The sequence below is a fragment of the Orycteropus afer genome, unplaced genomic scaffold (assembly GCF_000298275.1).
Source record: "Orycteropus afer afer isolate SDZICR_OR568_19922 unplaced genomic scaffold, OryAfe1.0 scaffold00094, whole genome shotgun sequence".
Taxonomy (NCBI): Eukaryota; Metazoa; Chordata; class Mammalia; order Tubulidentata; family Orycteropodidae; genus Orycteropus; species Orycteropus afer.
In genome coordinates, this window is record NW_006921681.1 from 6,874,747 (window position 1) to 6,888,587 (window position 13,841).

A 13,841-nucleotide genomic window follows, 5' to 3' on the forward strand; every position below is an offset into this window, starting at 1 on the left:
GTAGCTATTGAGAACGGTATTGATTTTCTTATTTCTTTTTCAGCAATCTCTTTGCTGGTGTAGAGGAATCCAACTGATTTTTGGATGTTGATCTTATATCTGATAACAGATTTTTTGACATGGCAGGTATTGAGATAATGGCTGTACATCGAAGTGAACTCTGAGAAGTTGAAATGTATTTTATCTCTTTTCTGAATGCTTCATCCACTCTTTTTTGGCAGTGAAAAGTACTCAACTAGTGAATATAAACCATGTAGTATTGATTGAGAGGGTTCATAACTCCAAGCTTTCATTTGATAAATGTAGTCATGAGAAATGTTTACTATAGTAAAAAAATAAATATTCAATGTAAAGTAAAAATGGAAAACAGACTAGAAAAAAATTGCAGCAAATATACAAATATTAACATTGATAAATATTGTGATCATTTGAGAAAAGTCAACAACCAGGCAGTAGACTTGAACAGATAATTCTCATAACTGGAAAATGTAATTCACTAATTCATTCATTCAACAAGCCTTTTCTGAGCACTTACATCAGATGCTGTTCTAAATGCTAACGAATGAGAAGAGATTGCTGAGCATTTTGTTGGTAGTGAAAGAGATGGACGTTAGACATGTTCCAAAAAACAGGAGGTTCAAATAGTGATAATGTTCTTAATGAGATAGAATGGGGATATTGCGAATGACCTTTGGGTTTTTATTTGTCTATTTTTGTTTTATTCTTATTTATGTTTTGCTTTTCCTGAGGAAGGCATTGTTAGTTGTTCAGCTGGAGGTCCGCATTCTTCATCTCTACTTAATTCTGTGGAAAAATATTGGTCAAATGTAAGTTCTTTTGGAACTTCCTAATAGTTGAAATCATAAGTACTTTTTTCCAGTTTTTTCTTTTGTTTAGTTCTTCTTGAAGATGTTTATATGATGGATAGACTACAGATTTCTTTCCCTGACTAAAGAGATCTATTGTTTCTTGTGGAAATAACTTACGTGAGCTCTTTCCACAGAATAATATTGGTTTTGTTCTGTTGGGAGGGAAACTATTTCTCTGAAAAAATTCACATTTTTTTTCTGTGACTTCATTCAGTAGTGAAATGTAGTGATTAGATTCTGCCATGAGTGAGTGGTACATCTGAGGACAGAACCTGGATGTCTTGAATCCTTCTCTGCTTGTTGTAGGGTAGTTCTGAGGGTCAAATGAGATACGTATGCGAGGATTGTTGGCAGTTAAAAGTTAAAGGAGCTGCCTGGAACTTACCTTTGCCATTTGTTGTTTAATTACATATCACATACCTTGAATGTTTTCAGAACTGTGATTAAATTATAGAAAGATCAATGCATTTCTTTAGAGAAGAGTAACAAGTAACTTTGCAGATGGAAAGTTACTTGTTGAAGGAACTATCTTCAAATAAACATCTTGTGCTTCTCACATATTTTTGAAGATTGCTCGAGGAGCACACAAAGCAAGATGCCTGTTACTTTGCACTTGTATTTTTTATTATTGCATTTAGGGTCTTTTAAGTATGGGGAAGAGATAATGGAATAGCAAAACGAATTGCAGTCTTTTAATTTTCTATTTGAATAATTTGCTGTTGAAAATACAAGATTCACAGGGCAGAAAAGGGATAAGGTTTCTAGAAATGGAAACAAATACTATTAAGGTAGTAGTTTTTATGCTTAAGGTAGTTTAAAATTCTGACTACCATGTGTGGATTTATTTTTTCTTTCCAAAGGAAACTTGAACATAATTTCAAAAGAGGATTTACTTCTTTATTTCCGGACTGCATATATATACCAAGGCCATCAGAATGTCGGGAGCCTCAGTGAAGGTTGCTGTTCGGGTGAGACCTTTCAACTCTCGAGAGACCAGCAAAGAATCCAAATGTATCATCCAGATGCAAGGCAACTCCACCAGTGAGTTCATGTTGTTTTCTATCAGTTATTTCTCACCTTCCTTTCCATCCTCCCTTCCCTTCTTGTTGTGATCAAAATAAATTCACATTTGGATATTAAACACTTTGAATTTTCTATTCTGAATGGTCCATTGAATGCTTCTCCCCCTGTGTTATTTGCTGCAGTATATTCAGTATGGTCTATTTATTTTACTCATTATAATTGAGAAATCCCTGGATAACGAAACTAATTTAATCTGGTGTAAACCTTTTCCCCCTCGATTTTGATTTGTGTGTGTGTGTGTATGTGTGTGTGTGAGTGGGTAAGACATTCACACATGGTATAAAATTCAAAACGTGCAGAGTATAGTATAAAGACTTCCTCACACCTTATCATGGAGTCAACGAATTCTCCCCAGAGACAACTTGTGTTAGGTTTCCTTCCAGAGATAGTTTAAGCAGCAGCATCTTATTCTAAACTTTTTTCCCTTTTTAATTAGTGAGAGGGTATAATACCTTATTTTTCAGTCTTGACTGCATTATATGTTTGAAATACTTGAATAATACAATTTAGATTTATAACTTGTAAAAGTTGATTTCTTTGATATTTTAGCAGTAGTTCTGGATAATGTGAGGAATGGCTCTAGGTCTGCTTGACTTTTCAACTTAGCTATTTTTTGATCATCGTTGTTAAATTCACTGGTGGTTAATAACAAACATACTAGATCTCATTGTTTCTAAGTTACACATTTCTCTTTTTGACCTTGTTAGTTCAATTGTATGGAAATGTATGACATCAGTTTAGGGAAAAAGTAAAATTTTCCTAATGTAAGACTCATTCTGGATGGATTTCAAACAGATGTTTTCATTTGTGAAAGAAAGCAAACTGAAGAAGGAAATAAGATTCCTAGTTGAACATCTTTTGAGGATGGAAAAAATTTGTTGCTCTCAAGTTGATTCCAACTCATAGTGACCTTGTAGGATAGAGTAGAACTGCCCTATAGGATTTCCAAGATTGTAAATCTGCCATATCTTTCTCCCTCAGAGCGGCTGGTGGGTTTAGGTAGCTGGTGGGTACAAACTGCCAACCTTTCATTAGCAGTCAAGTGCTTTAACCACTCCACTGTGTATCTCAGAGCTTCTCTCTTGAGAATAAGACTATACATTTTAGAGTTTGCACGAGTATATGTTGTATATTTACCCATTGTTGCTATCTCCCACAGTCTCCAGAATTATTGAAGGTAGTGATGTCTTTTGATGAAATGTTAAAGAAGAGATACCTGATTTTTATCAAAAGTTTGGTTAGCAGTCACATGCCTCAGGCGCTATGCTACTAGAGCTCCTCTAGCCAAATTATGGCTAGAATAGACATAGGTATATTGTATCAGTACCATAAACACCAATCTGTGGACCATCTTAAGAACAGGACTGAACTATCAGTGATGTTTCCACCATATTTTGTCCAAAACCTTTTTAGAGGTAAAGCTTAATGGTTCTGCCCTGCCTTGCCCTTCCTTTCTCTCCCTTTTGAGAGTCTGCTATAATATGAGTCTCAAAAGGAACCAGAGTTACACACATCATAATATGACACCCTGCCCTTAAGGAAGTTTTAACATTTGTGGTAGGAGAGACGAGGCATAACTGAAATAATGTAAAAATGACAAAGTGATAGTTGTCATAAAACAGGTTTTTAAAAAGTGTAAGTATGAATTTGAAAAAGGGTAAATGTAAGACTTCATAGATGACATGGCATTTTAAGCTGGACCTTGAGGAGTGAGTGAGATTTCAACTAAACATCCAGTTTAGTATTTGGGAAAAACTTCAGAATTGTAGCATATTAGAACTGAAAGTAGCTTTAGACATCATCCAGTGCTCCAATTGATAAAGCAGAACCACTTTTTAAATTGGTAATACTGAGATTTGATATCAGAACTTCTGACTGTCAACTAGGAGCTCTGGTGGCATAGTATGTGAAGCATTCAACTGCTAACCAAAAGGTTGATGGTTCAAACCCACCAGCTACTCTGCAGGAGAAAGATTAGACTGGCTGCTTAAGAATTACAGCCTTGGAAACCCTGTGGGGCAGTTCTACTCTGTCCTATAGGGATGCTATGACTCAGAATCAACTCAATGGCAGTGGGTTTGGTTTGGTTTGGTTTGACTGTCAACTTAGAAATTTTTTTTTGCTATAACACACCACCTCCCTACACATTAAAATCATTATGAGAAATTTGTGTATTTTCATTTAACATTGTTCTACTGAAACAAATTTCATGAGATGAATCAGTGTTGGAAAAATGAGGGTACATTTCTAGGTAAATAAATATTTTCAAGGTTGATGGCTGCTTTGTCATAGCTCAGAGTTTGGGGGTCATTTTGGTTCTGTTGAAAGGTTGTTCTTGGAAAGCTAATTATCTAATCTTACGAGAAATTTTTCCTTTACAATTTTTGACATTTTCTGTTTTTTACTTCTGTTTTCTATTTTGTATGGCAGCCTTAGTTTAATGCAAGTAATTTTTAAGTGCTTGGAGAGGCATTTGGATGAAAGATGCTATGTTTAGAAAGTATTAATGGCTTGTTTAGCAAAACAAAACAAAACCAGTAGGCTTAACATTGGGAGAGTACATACATTTTGAACTTAGAATTGTTGCAAAAAAATGAAATGGATTTGCTATAGCCACATGTGTTAGCTGCATTAAAAGATTGCTATGCTGGCTGTAGGCCTGGACTGCTGCTCCGGAGGATTATGGTTGATTGCAGATGGAATGCAACAAATGTTCCTGCCATAAGGTCTCTTAAGAAAAAGTAGGAGAGGGTGAAGAGTACTTTCGGGAAAATCTGAAAACTGAGTAGTAGCAGTTTTATTTAAGTACTTTCTGGTGTCAGAATATTTTCCATGTCACGGATAAATTGACATTTTGACATTTTGGGGGCCCAAGTGCATACAAATGGCTTTGTTTAATAATAGTCCATTATATTCTAAGTTTCTCCTGCTTCGAAAACATTTTTTATTGTGCAGTATGAATTGCATCTCAATATTAAGAAAACAAAAATATGCATGTGAGAGCTATACAGTGAATAAGGAAGACCAAAGAAGAGTTGAGCTTTTGAGTTGTGGTGCTGGTGAAGAATGCTGAAAGTACCATGAACTGCTAAAAGAACTAACAGATCTGTCCTGGAGGAGGTGTAGCTGGAGTGCTCCTTGGAGGCGAGAATGGCCAGACTTCGTCTCATGTTCCCTGGAGAAGGATGTCATGCTTGATAAGGTGGAGGGTTGACGAAAGAGGGGAAAGTCCTCAACAAGATGGATTGACACAGTGGCTGTGGCGATGGGCTCAAGTATAGCAGTGATCGCGGAGCTGGCGTGTGACCAGGAGGTGTTTCCTTCTGCTGTGCATAGGGTCGCTATGAGTCGGAGAGGACTCCAAGGCACCTAACAGCAACAAAGGAAATTGGGAAAATATTAATTACCTAACTGCTCATATTTATGGTTAGGTTGCATATATAAACCTGGAGACACTGAAACTGCATAAATTCTCCCAGAAAAGCAGGGAGTGGATAATGAAGCTGATTTTCCCTCATGAGATATACTCCTTCTTGTGATTGAGTTGTGACATTTTGCTTTGTCTTTAACAACAGGATTCATTCTCTGGTGCTTTGATGAATCTCATTCATATATTTTTCAATCTTCTTTGCCCAGATCATTTTTCTCCCCCAGTGCCCAAATCTTAGTAGAATAGAAATAACCCTGTGTTTTCTTGTTTATGGCTTACATTGTACATTTTTAAAGACTTTTTCATTTACATGTATACATTTCTAAACCAAATGTTTCATATCATAAATGGGAGAAAAAAATGACATGTTGACCAATGAAATTTTAGGATGAAAGAAGGGCAAAGACACAGTAGGGGTTTGGAAAAGAAGATTTTTGAAGGAATGCTGTTGAAGTTCTATTTTTTTCCCTAGCATAAATTAATGTAACTACATGAAAAAAAAAATGTGTATAACTTGTTTTTTATAAACATTCTGGAAAATAGAGAAGAAAGAAAAATCAATTCTTACCTCCTTACCACAGTCCACTGCTAACATTTTGATGTTTCTTTTATTCCCTCCCCCCTTTGGTGGTGGTTGTTCCAGATTGGTTAATATTAGTGTCTTAATGCTCTGGTGGCATAGTGCCTAAGGCATTTGACTGCTGACCAGCCACTCCTCGGAAGGAAGATTGGGCAATCTACTTCCATAGTAATACTGCCTCGGAAACCCAAGGAGGGGTCGCTGTGAGTCGAATCCGACTCAATGGCAGTGGGTTTGGTTTGGTGTAATGCACTGTGTATTCTAGTCTTTTCTAGTTAGTCTTTAGATTTTTCTCTCGATTTTAGTTGCCTTCAAGTTGACTTGTGGCAACCCCATGTGTTACAGAGTAGAACTGCTCCACAGGGTTTTCTTGACTGTAATCTTAATGGTAGCAGATCGCCAGGCCTTTTCTTCTGTGCTGCTCCTGGATGAGATAGCAGTTGAGTGCAAACCAGTTGGACTACCTAGGCACCTTTTCTTTCATTGTTGTTATTGTTGTTGTTATGTGCCGTCGAGTTGGACTCGACTCATAGCGACCACTCCTTGGATTTCCGAGGCAGTATCACTGCGGAAGTAGATTGCCCCATCTTCCTTCCGAGGAGTGGCTGGTGGGTTTGAACCACCAGCCTTCTTGTTAGCAGTCAAGTGCCTTTAGCCACTATGTTACCAGAGCTCCCATTGTTGTTGTTGTTGTTATGTGCCGTCGAGTCGGCCCCGACTCATAGCGACCCCTCCTTGGGTTTCCGAGGCAGTATCACTACGGAAGTAGGATTGCCCAACCTTCCTTCCGAGGAGTGGCTGGTGGGTTTGAACCGCCAGCCTTCTGGTTAGCAGTCAAGTGCTTTTTAGCCACTATGCTACCAGAGCTCCCATTAGTACCAGCTAATTCTCACTTGTATTTTAGTCTGAATTTCTTATCTTGAGGTCTGTGGATAGAATTCTGAGTGTCTGGGAACCCCTTAAAATTTATGCAAACAGAATGTTTTCCTAGCGAGAGGGTAATCACTTTCAGTTAAGTTTTAGAGAAATCTGTGTCCCCAAAAAGGGTTAAGAATCACTAATTTTTGAAGTCTTTTCCAGGATAAGCTAGGTCATCATTAGTTAAATCAGAGTAAGTTACAAACTCTTTAACAAAGTATCTTAGCTTCTTAGTGCTGCTGTAGCAGAAATACCACAAGTGGTGGATTTGACAAACAAATTAACTTTCTCACAATTTAGGAGGCTATAGGCCTGACTTCAGGGTGCTGTCCGTAGTGGGGAAGCTCTTTCTCTGTCCACTCTGGGGAGAATTCTGTGTCAGCTTCTCTAGTGTTCTCAGCATTCCTTGGTTCCTTGGTGAAGTGGTATCTTTGATTCCCTGGTTGTCTCTGTGTCTGATTTGCTCTTTCTGTATCTAAAAAGTGATTAGGTTTAAGACACACCCTATACTCATATGACCTTGTTAACATAACAGAGGAGACCCTATTTCTAAACAGGATCACATCCACAGGTATTGTTGTGTTTGTTGTTATATGCCGTCAAGTTGGATTCAACTCATAGCGACCCCTCCTTGGGTTTCCGACGCAGTATCACTATGGAAGTAGATTGCCCCATCTTCCTGCTGAGGAATGGCTGGTGGGTTTGAACCTCCAGCCTTCTGGTTAGCAGTCACGTGCCTTAGCCACTATGCTACCAGAGCTCCATCCACAGGTATAGGGGTTAAAATTATAACACATTTAAGTGACACAATTCAAATCCATTCTGCTCTTTGGCTTCCCACAAATTCATGTCCTTCCCACATGCAGAATCTATCATATCATCCCAAACGTCTTAAATCAACTCTTAAGTCAAAAAATCTTATCTTCTGAATCATCTAATCAAGAATGGTGAGACTTTGGGGCATAATTCCTGTCTATCAGTAGACCTATGAAACCTGGAATAGAAGTAACATGTTTTTGTAGTACAGCTGTGGAACAAACACAGGATAGATATTTCCATTACAAATGGAAGAAACTGAAGGGAGAGGAGGAATCACAGGTAACAAGCAAGCACAAATGGAAGAAAAATGGATGCTATGTGTAGGTTCAAGCTGCCACAAGAATCGCCCACCCCACCTCTCCCTGCCACCAAGTAGACAGAGAGAGCTTTTCCCTAGCTCAAGTGCCCTGAATTAGGAGTTACAGCCACCTAGACTGAGAAGATAAATGTATTTCTGTTAAAGCTACTGACTTGTGGATTTCTGTTATAGCAGTACTAGCTGAGACACAAAATATCCAAAGAACTTCACATTATGGCTGGAAAAATGGGATAAGGCTTGCTCTTCAGCTGCTGTTTCTCTACTTTCATACTCTATGCTGTAACCTTAGAGATGGAATTTTCAAGTTTTTAGGCCTATTCTTTGTCAGTATTCATTCTGTGAACTGCAGATCCCACTCATGTCCACTCGTGTGTCTCTTTATAACCTCTACCAATTTATTATCTTTCAGTGAGAGTCATTAAAACTTGATGATTTATTTGGGCATTTAAACTCCTGATAGCACTATTTTTTCTTACAACAAAAAAAACTGGAAACAAGCCCAGTGTCCATCAGCAGGGGAATGGAAAAATAGATTATGGTACATTTACATAATAGAACACATCAAAGAAGAGGAAAATTACTATACATGCATACTCACAAATCAAAAATGAACTGTAGTTACACACAGATGTTTAGTAAAAAAAGAAAAAGCTACAGAAGAGACTGAAAGTATTATATTTACATAAATAGTAAAACATGCTAAACTATTCTCTGTATTCCTTTTCTTTACAAGCACGTGGAATAAAACCATGAAGAAAAGTAAGGGAAATAATAATGGTGCTTCGGAGTGGGGTGGAGTGGTTAAAGAGATCTGGGAGACACCTGCAAAACAAAATCAAACCCACTGCCAGGGAATTGATTCTGACTCACTGACCCTATAAGATAGTACAGAACTGCTCCGTAGGGTTTCCAAGGCTGTAGGTTTGTGGAAGCTACTACCATATCTTTCTCCCATGGAGTGGCTGGTGAGTTTGCACCACTGACCTTTTAGTTAGCAACTAAATGCTTTAATCATTGCATCACCAGAGCTCCTTTCAGTGGACCTGCAGAGATGGAAAATGTTTTATAACTGGTTGGTGGGTACCTGGGTTTTTGTTTTATTTTTATTGCTTATAGTTTATGTATTTTGTGCATTCATTCTTACTTATATCTGTAAACAGCATATACTATCCTAGGCACACAAGTCCACAAAATTTGCTTCCTGTCCCCCAGTCTGTCCTTAAACCTTATAGCCATTTTTTTTTTTCAAAATTTACTTGTCAATTTTGATTAAATGACTGTTATTTCAGTCACTGGGAATGAAAGAAGCAACAAGAAGATAAATCAATTTACACAGCCTGTGGAGAAGAGTTCAGTAAAATAAAGTGAAATCAATTTGGGTATAATCTGTTTTAAAAGCTTGCAATAAAACACAGTTTTATATAGTATTTCATAATTGTCATGTGGTAACTTACCTAAACTCACATTCTGGAATGTATCTATTACTCTGGTTTTTTTTCCTTCTACTGAGATAAAGTTTATGATCATAAAGAAGGTCATTGGATTCCACCCTTTTTGAGATAACAGGTGTATTTTCTTTTCCACTTTTGTAAACTTTTATTGCATGTGTTTATTTTGAAGTGTCGTAGTGAGACTTTTTTATGTGACAAAAAAATTGTTTTTGGTAAATTACGAGCATATATTTTAAAATCTTCTGCTCTGCCTGTCTGATGGATTCCAGAAATGAGGATATATTCCAATATTTTTTAGTAAAGGGTTGGCTGGTTGTATAAAATTTAATGGCATATTGGTGTTTGAAAGCATGATTGTTTGCATAGCTCTAGGTTTTCCACAAGTGCTGGTTGTGGACCTTGTATTTTATTACTGGATCTGAGAGCAGCTGAAGATGGTGCATCTTCTAGTGGCTGTGATAGACAGACAAAAGAGGATTCTTTTGACTTGATCGTTGTTTTGCAGTAGTGGTTGCTCCCTGTGGCCTGTCACTGTTTTTTTTAGGTTAGGAAAATATTGAAGTTGGCATTCAGAGACATTATCTTGGGCTGTTTTTGCATTTTCTAAGTAAGTCAAAAAAAGTAGCATCTTTATTTCCTCTTTAATTGATTCTCCTGGTGGTGTAATGCCTAAAGCATTTGACTGCCAACTAGATGGCCGGCAGTTCAAACCCACCAGCTACTTCTCAGAAGGAAGGTTGGGCAATCTTCTTCCATAGAGATACTGCCTCGGAAACCCAAGGAGGGGTCACTGTGAGTCAGATCCCACTCCACAGCAGTGAGTTTGGTTTTTGTTTTTTTGGTTTTCATCTGGCTGTAATAAGGGTTTTTCATTTTGCCTTATTTTAGTCATGGACTTGAACAAAGCAGGTTTTTACAAAACTGACAAGCAGTTTTTCACCATGTGGGGAAAGTGGTTCTGAGACAATGTTTCATATTCCCTGTACCTATCTAAAGCAGTTCTTGGCACATAATCATGTTCAATAAATTGAATTTGCTTTTTCTTTCCTGTCATGGGCTGTATATAATTGTTCCTTTGAATTAGTAATTATTTCTTTCAAATATCTACAGAACAATCATATTTCTTTAAATATGTTTAGAAATTTATAAGAGCAGAATGGGGCTTGAAGTTAGGGAAGCTGTTACTTGTTTGAAAAGTCCCAATTATTTGTAGCAAATAGGTAGCAGCATATTATGGTTCTTTCCAGATACTGACAACTTCTGTAACTGTTGAGGATTGATCCTCTGGTGTTCTGCCTGGTAGAAGTTTTACTGCATTATAGTTTAATACCTTTAGTTAGTAAAACATACAAAAGTAAGGTAATTCGTTAGCTGTCACAGATGGCACAATTTGTATCTACCCTTACCCTACTGCTTCAGGATAATTTATCGAACATATTTATTCAGTGTGTCCACGAATGACATAATCAGTTCTAATTTTAAAATAATGTGTAATCCCTTTTATTCTGAAAACAAAAGCAATCGGAAAATACAGAAAGCACAAAACAGAAAAAAAAAATCACTTCTGATCCTAACACTTACTGTGGTTTTAGTGTGCCCTTAACATTTGATGTATATTCTGTTAATCTTTCCTCACACATATGAAATTGTTACATAACTGGGTCAAAATATATATACTATTTAGTAATTTTTTCATTTTTAATATTTTTAATGTACTTAAGTGTTTTTTTTACATGATTTTTAGTGATAATATGAAATTCTCATTTTGAGTCATGCCACATCAGCGAATGAAGGTCCAGAAAGCTATACTCCATCCACATGATTAAGATTGACTGACTTGACTTTGAGGAAGCAGCTCTTCCCTAGTTGTGTTTTGAGTGCCTTCCAACCTGAGCAGCTCATCTATGGCACTATATCAGACAGTGTTTCACTGCTATTCATAAGGTTTTCTGTGGCCAGTTTTTTCAGAAGTAGATGGCTTTGTCCTTCTTCCCAGTCTGTCTGAGTTTGGAAGCTCCACTGAAACGTGTCCACAATGAAATACTGATGACATAGCTTCTAGCATCACAGCAACATGCAAGTCACCACAGTATAACACACTGACAAATGATTCAAAATGAGAAGAAACAGCAGCAGACATCTATTAATAATCAGAATGTGGAATGTATGAGGTAGGAATCTAGGAAAATTGGAAGTTGTCAGAAATAAGAACTTCTGAAAAGTTGTCAGAATGCATACACATAGACATTCTAGGCATAAGTGAGCTAAAATGGTCTGGTGTTGGCCATTTTGAATCTGACAGTCATGTCCTCTGGTATACCAGGTGTGGTAGTTAAGTTGTATGTTACCTTGGCTGGGCCTGGTTTTGAGTGGCTGGGCAGCTGGGTGTAATTACTCCCCATGATGAGACTGGTATGATTAGATTCTATGGTGGAATCTACTGGAGCAGCTGAGTAGCTGCCTTAGGGATGTAGTCTGCTTCCAGTATATAAGAAGACAGCTTTGGGAAAAGTCTCTGAGCTTCTTGACATGCTTGGACCCTGCATGTGGCCGAGTCTTCATTCAGCAGCCTGCCATGTTTCTTGCTGATCTTGGGACTGTCTCTGGACTTGAACTAGTGGCCTGGCATATAGCTTGTAATCTTGGGACTGTGCCATTTTTTTTTTGTGAGCCTCAGTGGTCAGCAGCTGCCTGAGCACAGAGACTCCTCCAGCTCCACTGGGCCAGGAGCAAGAGGCAGAGCTAAAGCCTAAGGTCAAGGGGCTTTCACCTAGCCCTGAGAGCTGGCATTTTGAACTTGGACTTCTGGCTTCCTATACTGTAAGAGAGAATAAATCTCTGTTTGTTTAAGCCATGCATTGTGCTATGTCTATTGTAGCAGCAATAGAGAACCAAAACACCAGGAATGACAAATTGAAGAGAAAAGGCATTGCATTCACCATCAAAAAGAATATTTCAAGATCTATTCTGAAGTACAATGTTTCAATGATAGGATAGTATCTATTCACCTACAAGGAAGATCAGTTAATACTACCACTATTCAAATTTACTCATCAACCACTAAAGCTAAATATGAAGAAATTGAATATTTTTACCAACTTCTGCAGTCTGAAAAAGACTAAACATACTTTCTAGATGTATTGATAATTAATGGTGATTGGAATGCTAAAGTTGGGAATGAATGAACCATCAGTAGTTGGAAAATAAGGCCTTGGTGATAGAAATGATGCCAGGGATCACATGATAGAAATTTGTGAGACCAATGACTTACTCATTGCAAATACCTTTTTCTAACAACATAAACAGTGACTGTACATGTGGACCTTGTCAGATGGAATACACAGGAATCAGATTGACTACATCTTTGGAAGGAGGTGATGGAGAAGCTCAGTATCCTCAGTCAGAACAAGGTCAGGAGCTGACTGTGGAACCGATCATCAGTTACCTATCTGCAAGTTCAAGTTGAAGCTGAAGACAATTAAAACAAGTCCACCAGAGCCAAAATATGAACTTGATTATATCCCACCTGAATTTAGAGACCATCTGAAGAATATATTTGACGCATTGAATAAAAGTGACTGAAGACGAGATAAGTTATGTGTTGATATCAAGAAGATCATACATGAAGAAGGCAAAAGGTAATTAAAAAGACAGGAACAGAAGAAAAGATCAAAATAGATGTCAGAAGAGCTCCTGAAAGTTCCTCTTGAGCAGAGTAGCTAAAGCTTCTGAAGGACTCATCTTCCAGCACTCTATTGGACAGTGTTTCAGGATTATTCATAAAGTTTTCCAGTAATATATCAGACCGTGTTTCACCACTGCTCATAACGCTTTCACTGGCCGATTCTTTGAAAAGTAGATGGCCCCTTCCTCCATCAGAGTCTGTCTTAGTCTGGAAGGTCTGCTGAAACCTGTCCACCATGGGTGACTCTGCTGGTATGTGAAATACCAGTGGCATAGCCTCCAGCCTCACAGCATCACACAAGCTACCACAGTGTGACAAACTGACAGACATGTGTAAAATATTATATTATTATACGTAAATATAATACGTATAGAAGACATAGTAAAGTGTTATAATTAAATGTGCAAATACCTGGAGTTAGAAAACCAAAAGGAAAAAACACACTTGGCATTTCTGAAGGTGGAAGAACTGAAGAAAAAAAGGAGCATGCAGTATTGCCTCAACTTGACAATACTGAAAGATTCTGTGGGCAAAATATTGAGCAATGCAGGAAACCTCAAAAGAAAATGACAGGGGAGTTCTGGCAAGATGGCAGACTAGGCAGAAGGACTGCACAGACCCTCTTCAACAAAGAAAAGGGAAACCAATTAACACAGACACAGAAGATAATCCTGGACCCCTGAGCCT

At 37.8% G+C, this 13,841-nt stretch overlaps 1 protein-coding gene across 1 annotated transcript in view; it reads left to right on the forward strand.

The window, feature by feature from the left end:
• Nucleotides 1-1,804: 1,804 nt before the first annotated feature.
• Nucleotides 1,805-13,841, forward strand: part of KIF1B (kinesin family member 1B) — a 232,230-nt gene continuing 220,193 nt past the window's right edge. Inside the window, exon 1 of the mRNA XM_042781192.1 lies at nt 1,805-1,910. Within this exon, the coding sequence (XP_042637126.1) occupies nt 1,805-1,910 (106 nt within the window). The remainder of the gene's footprint in view (nt 1,911-13,841) is intronic.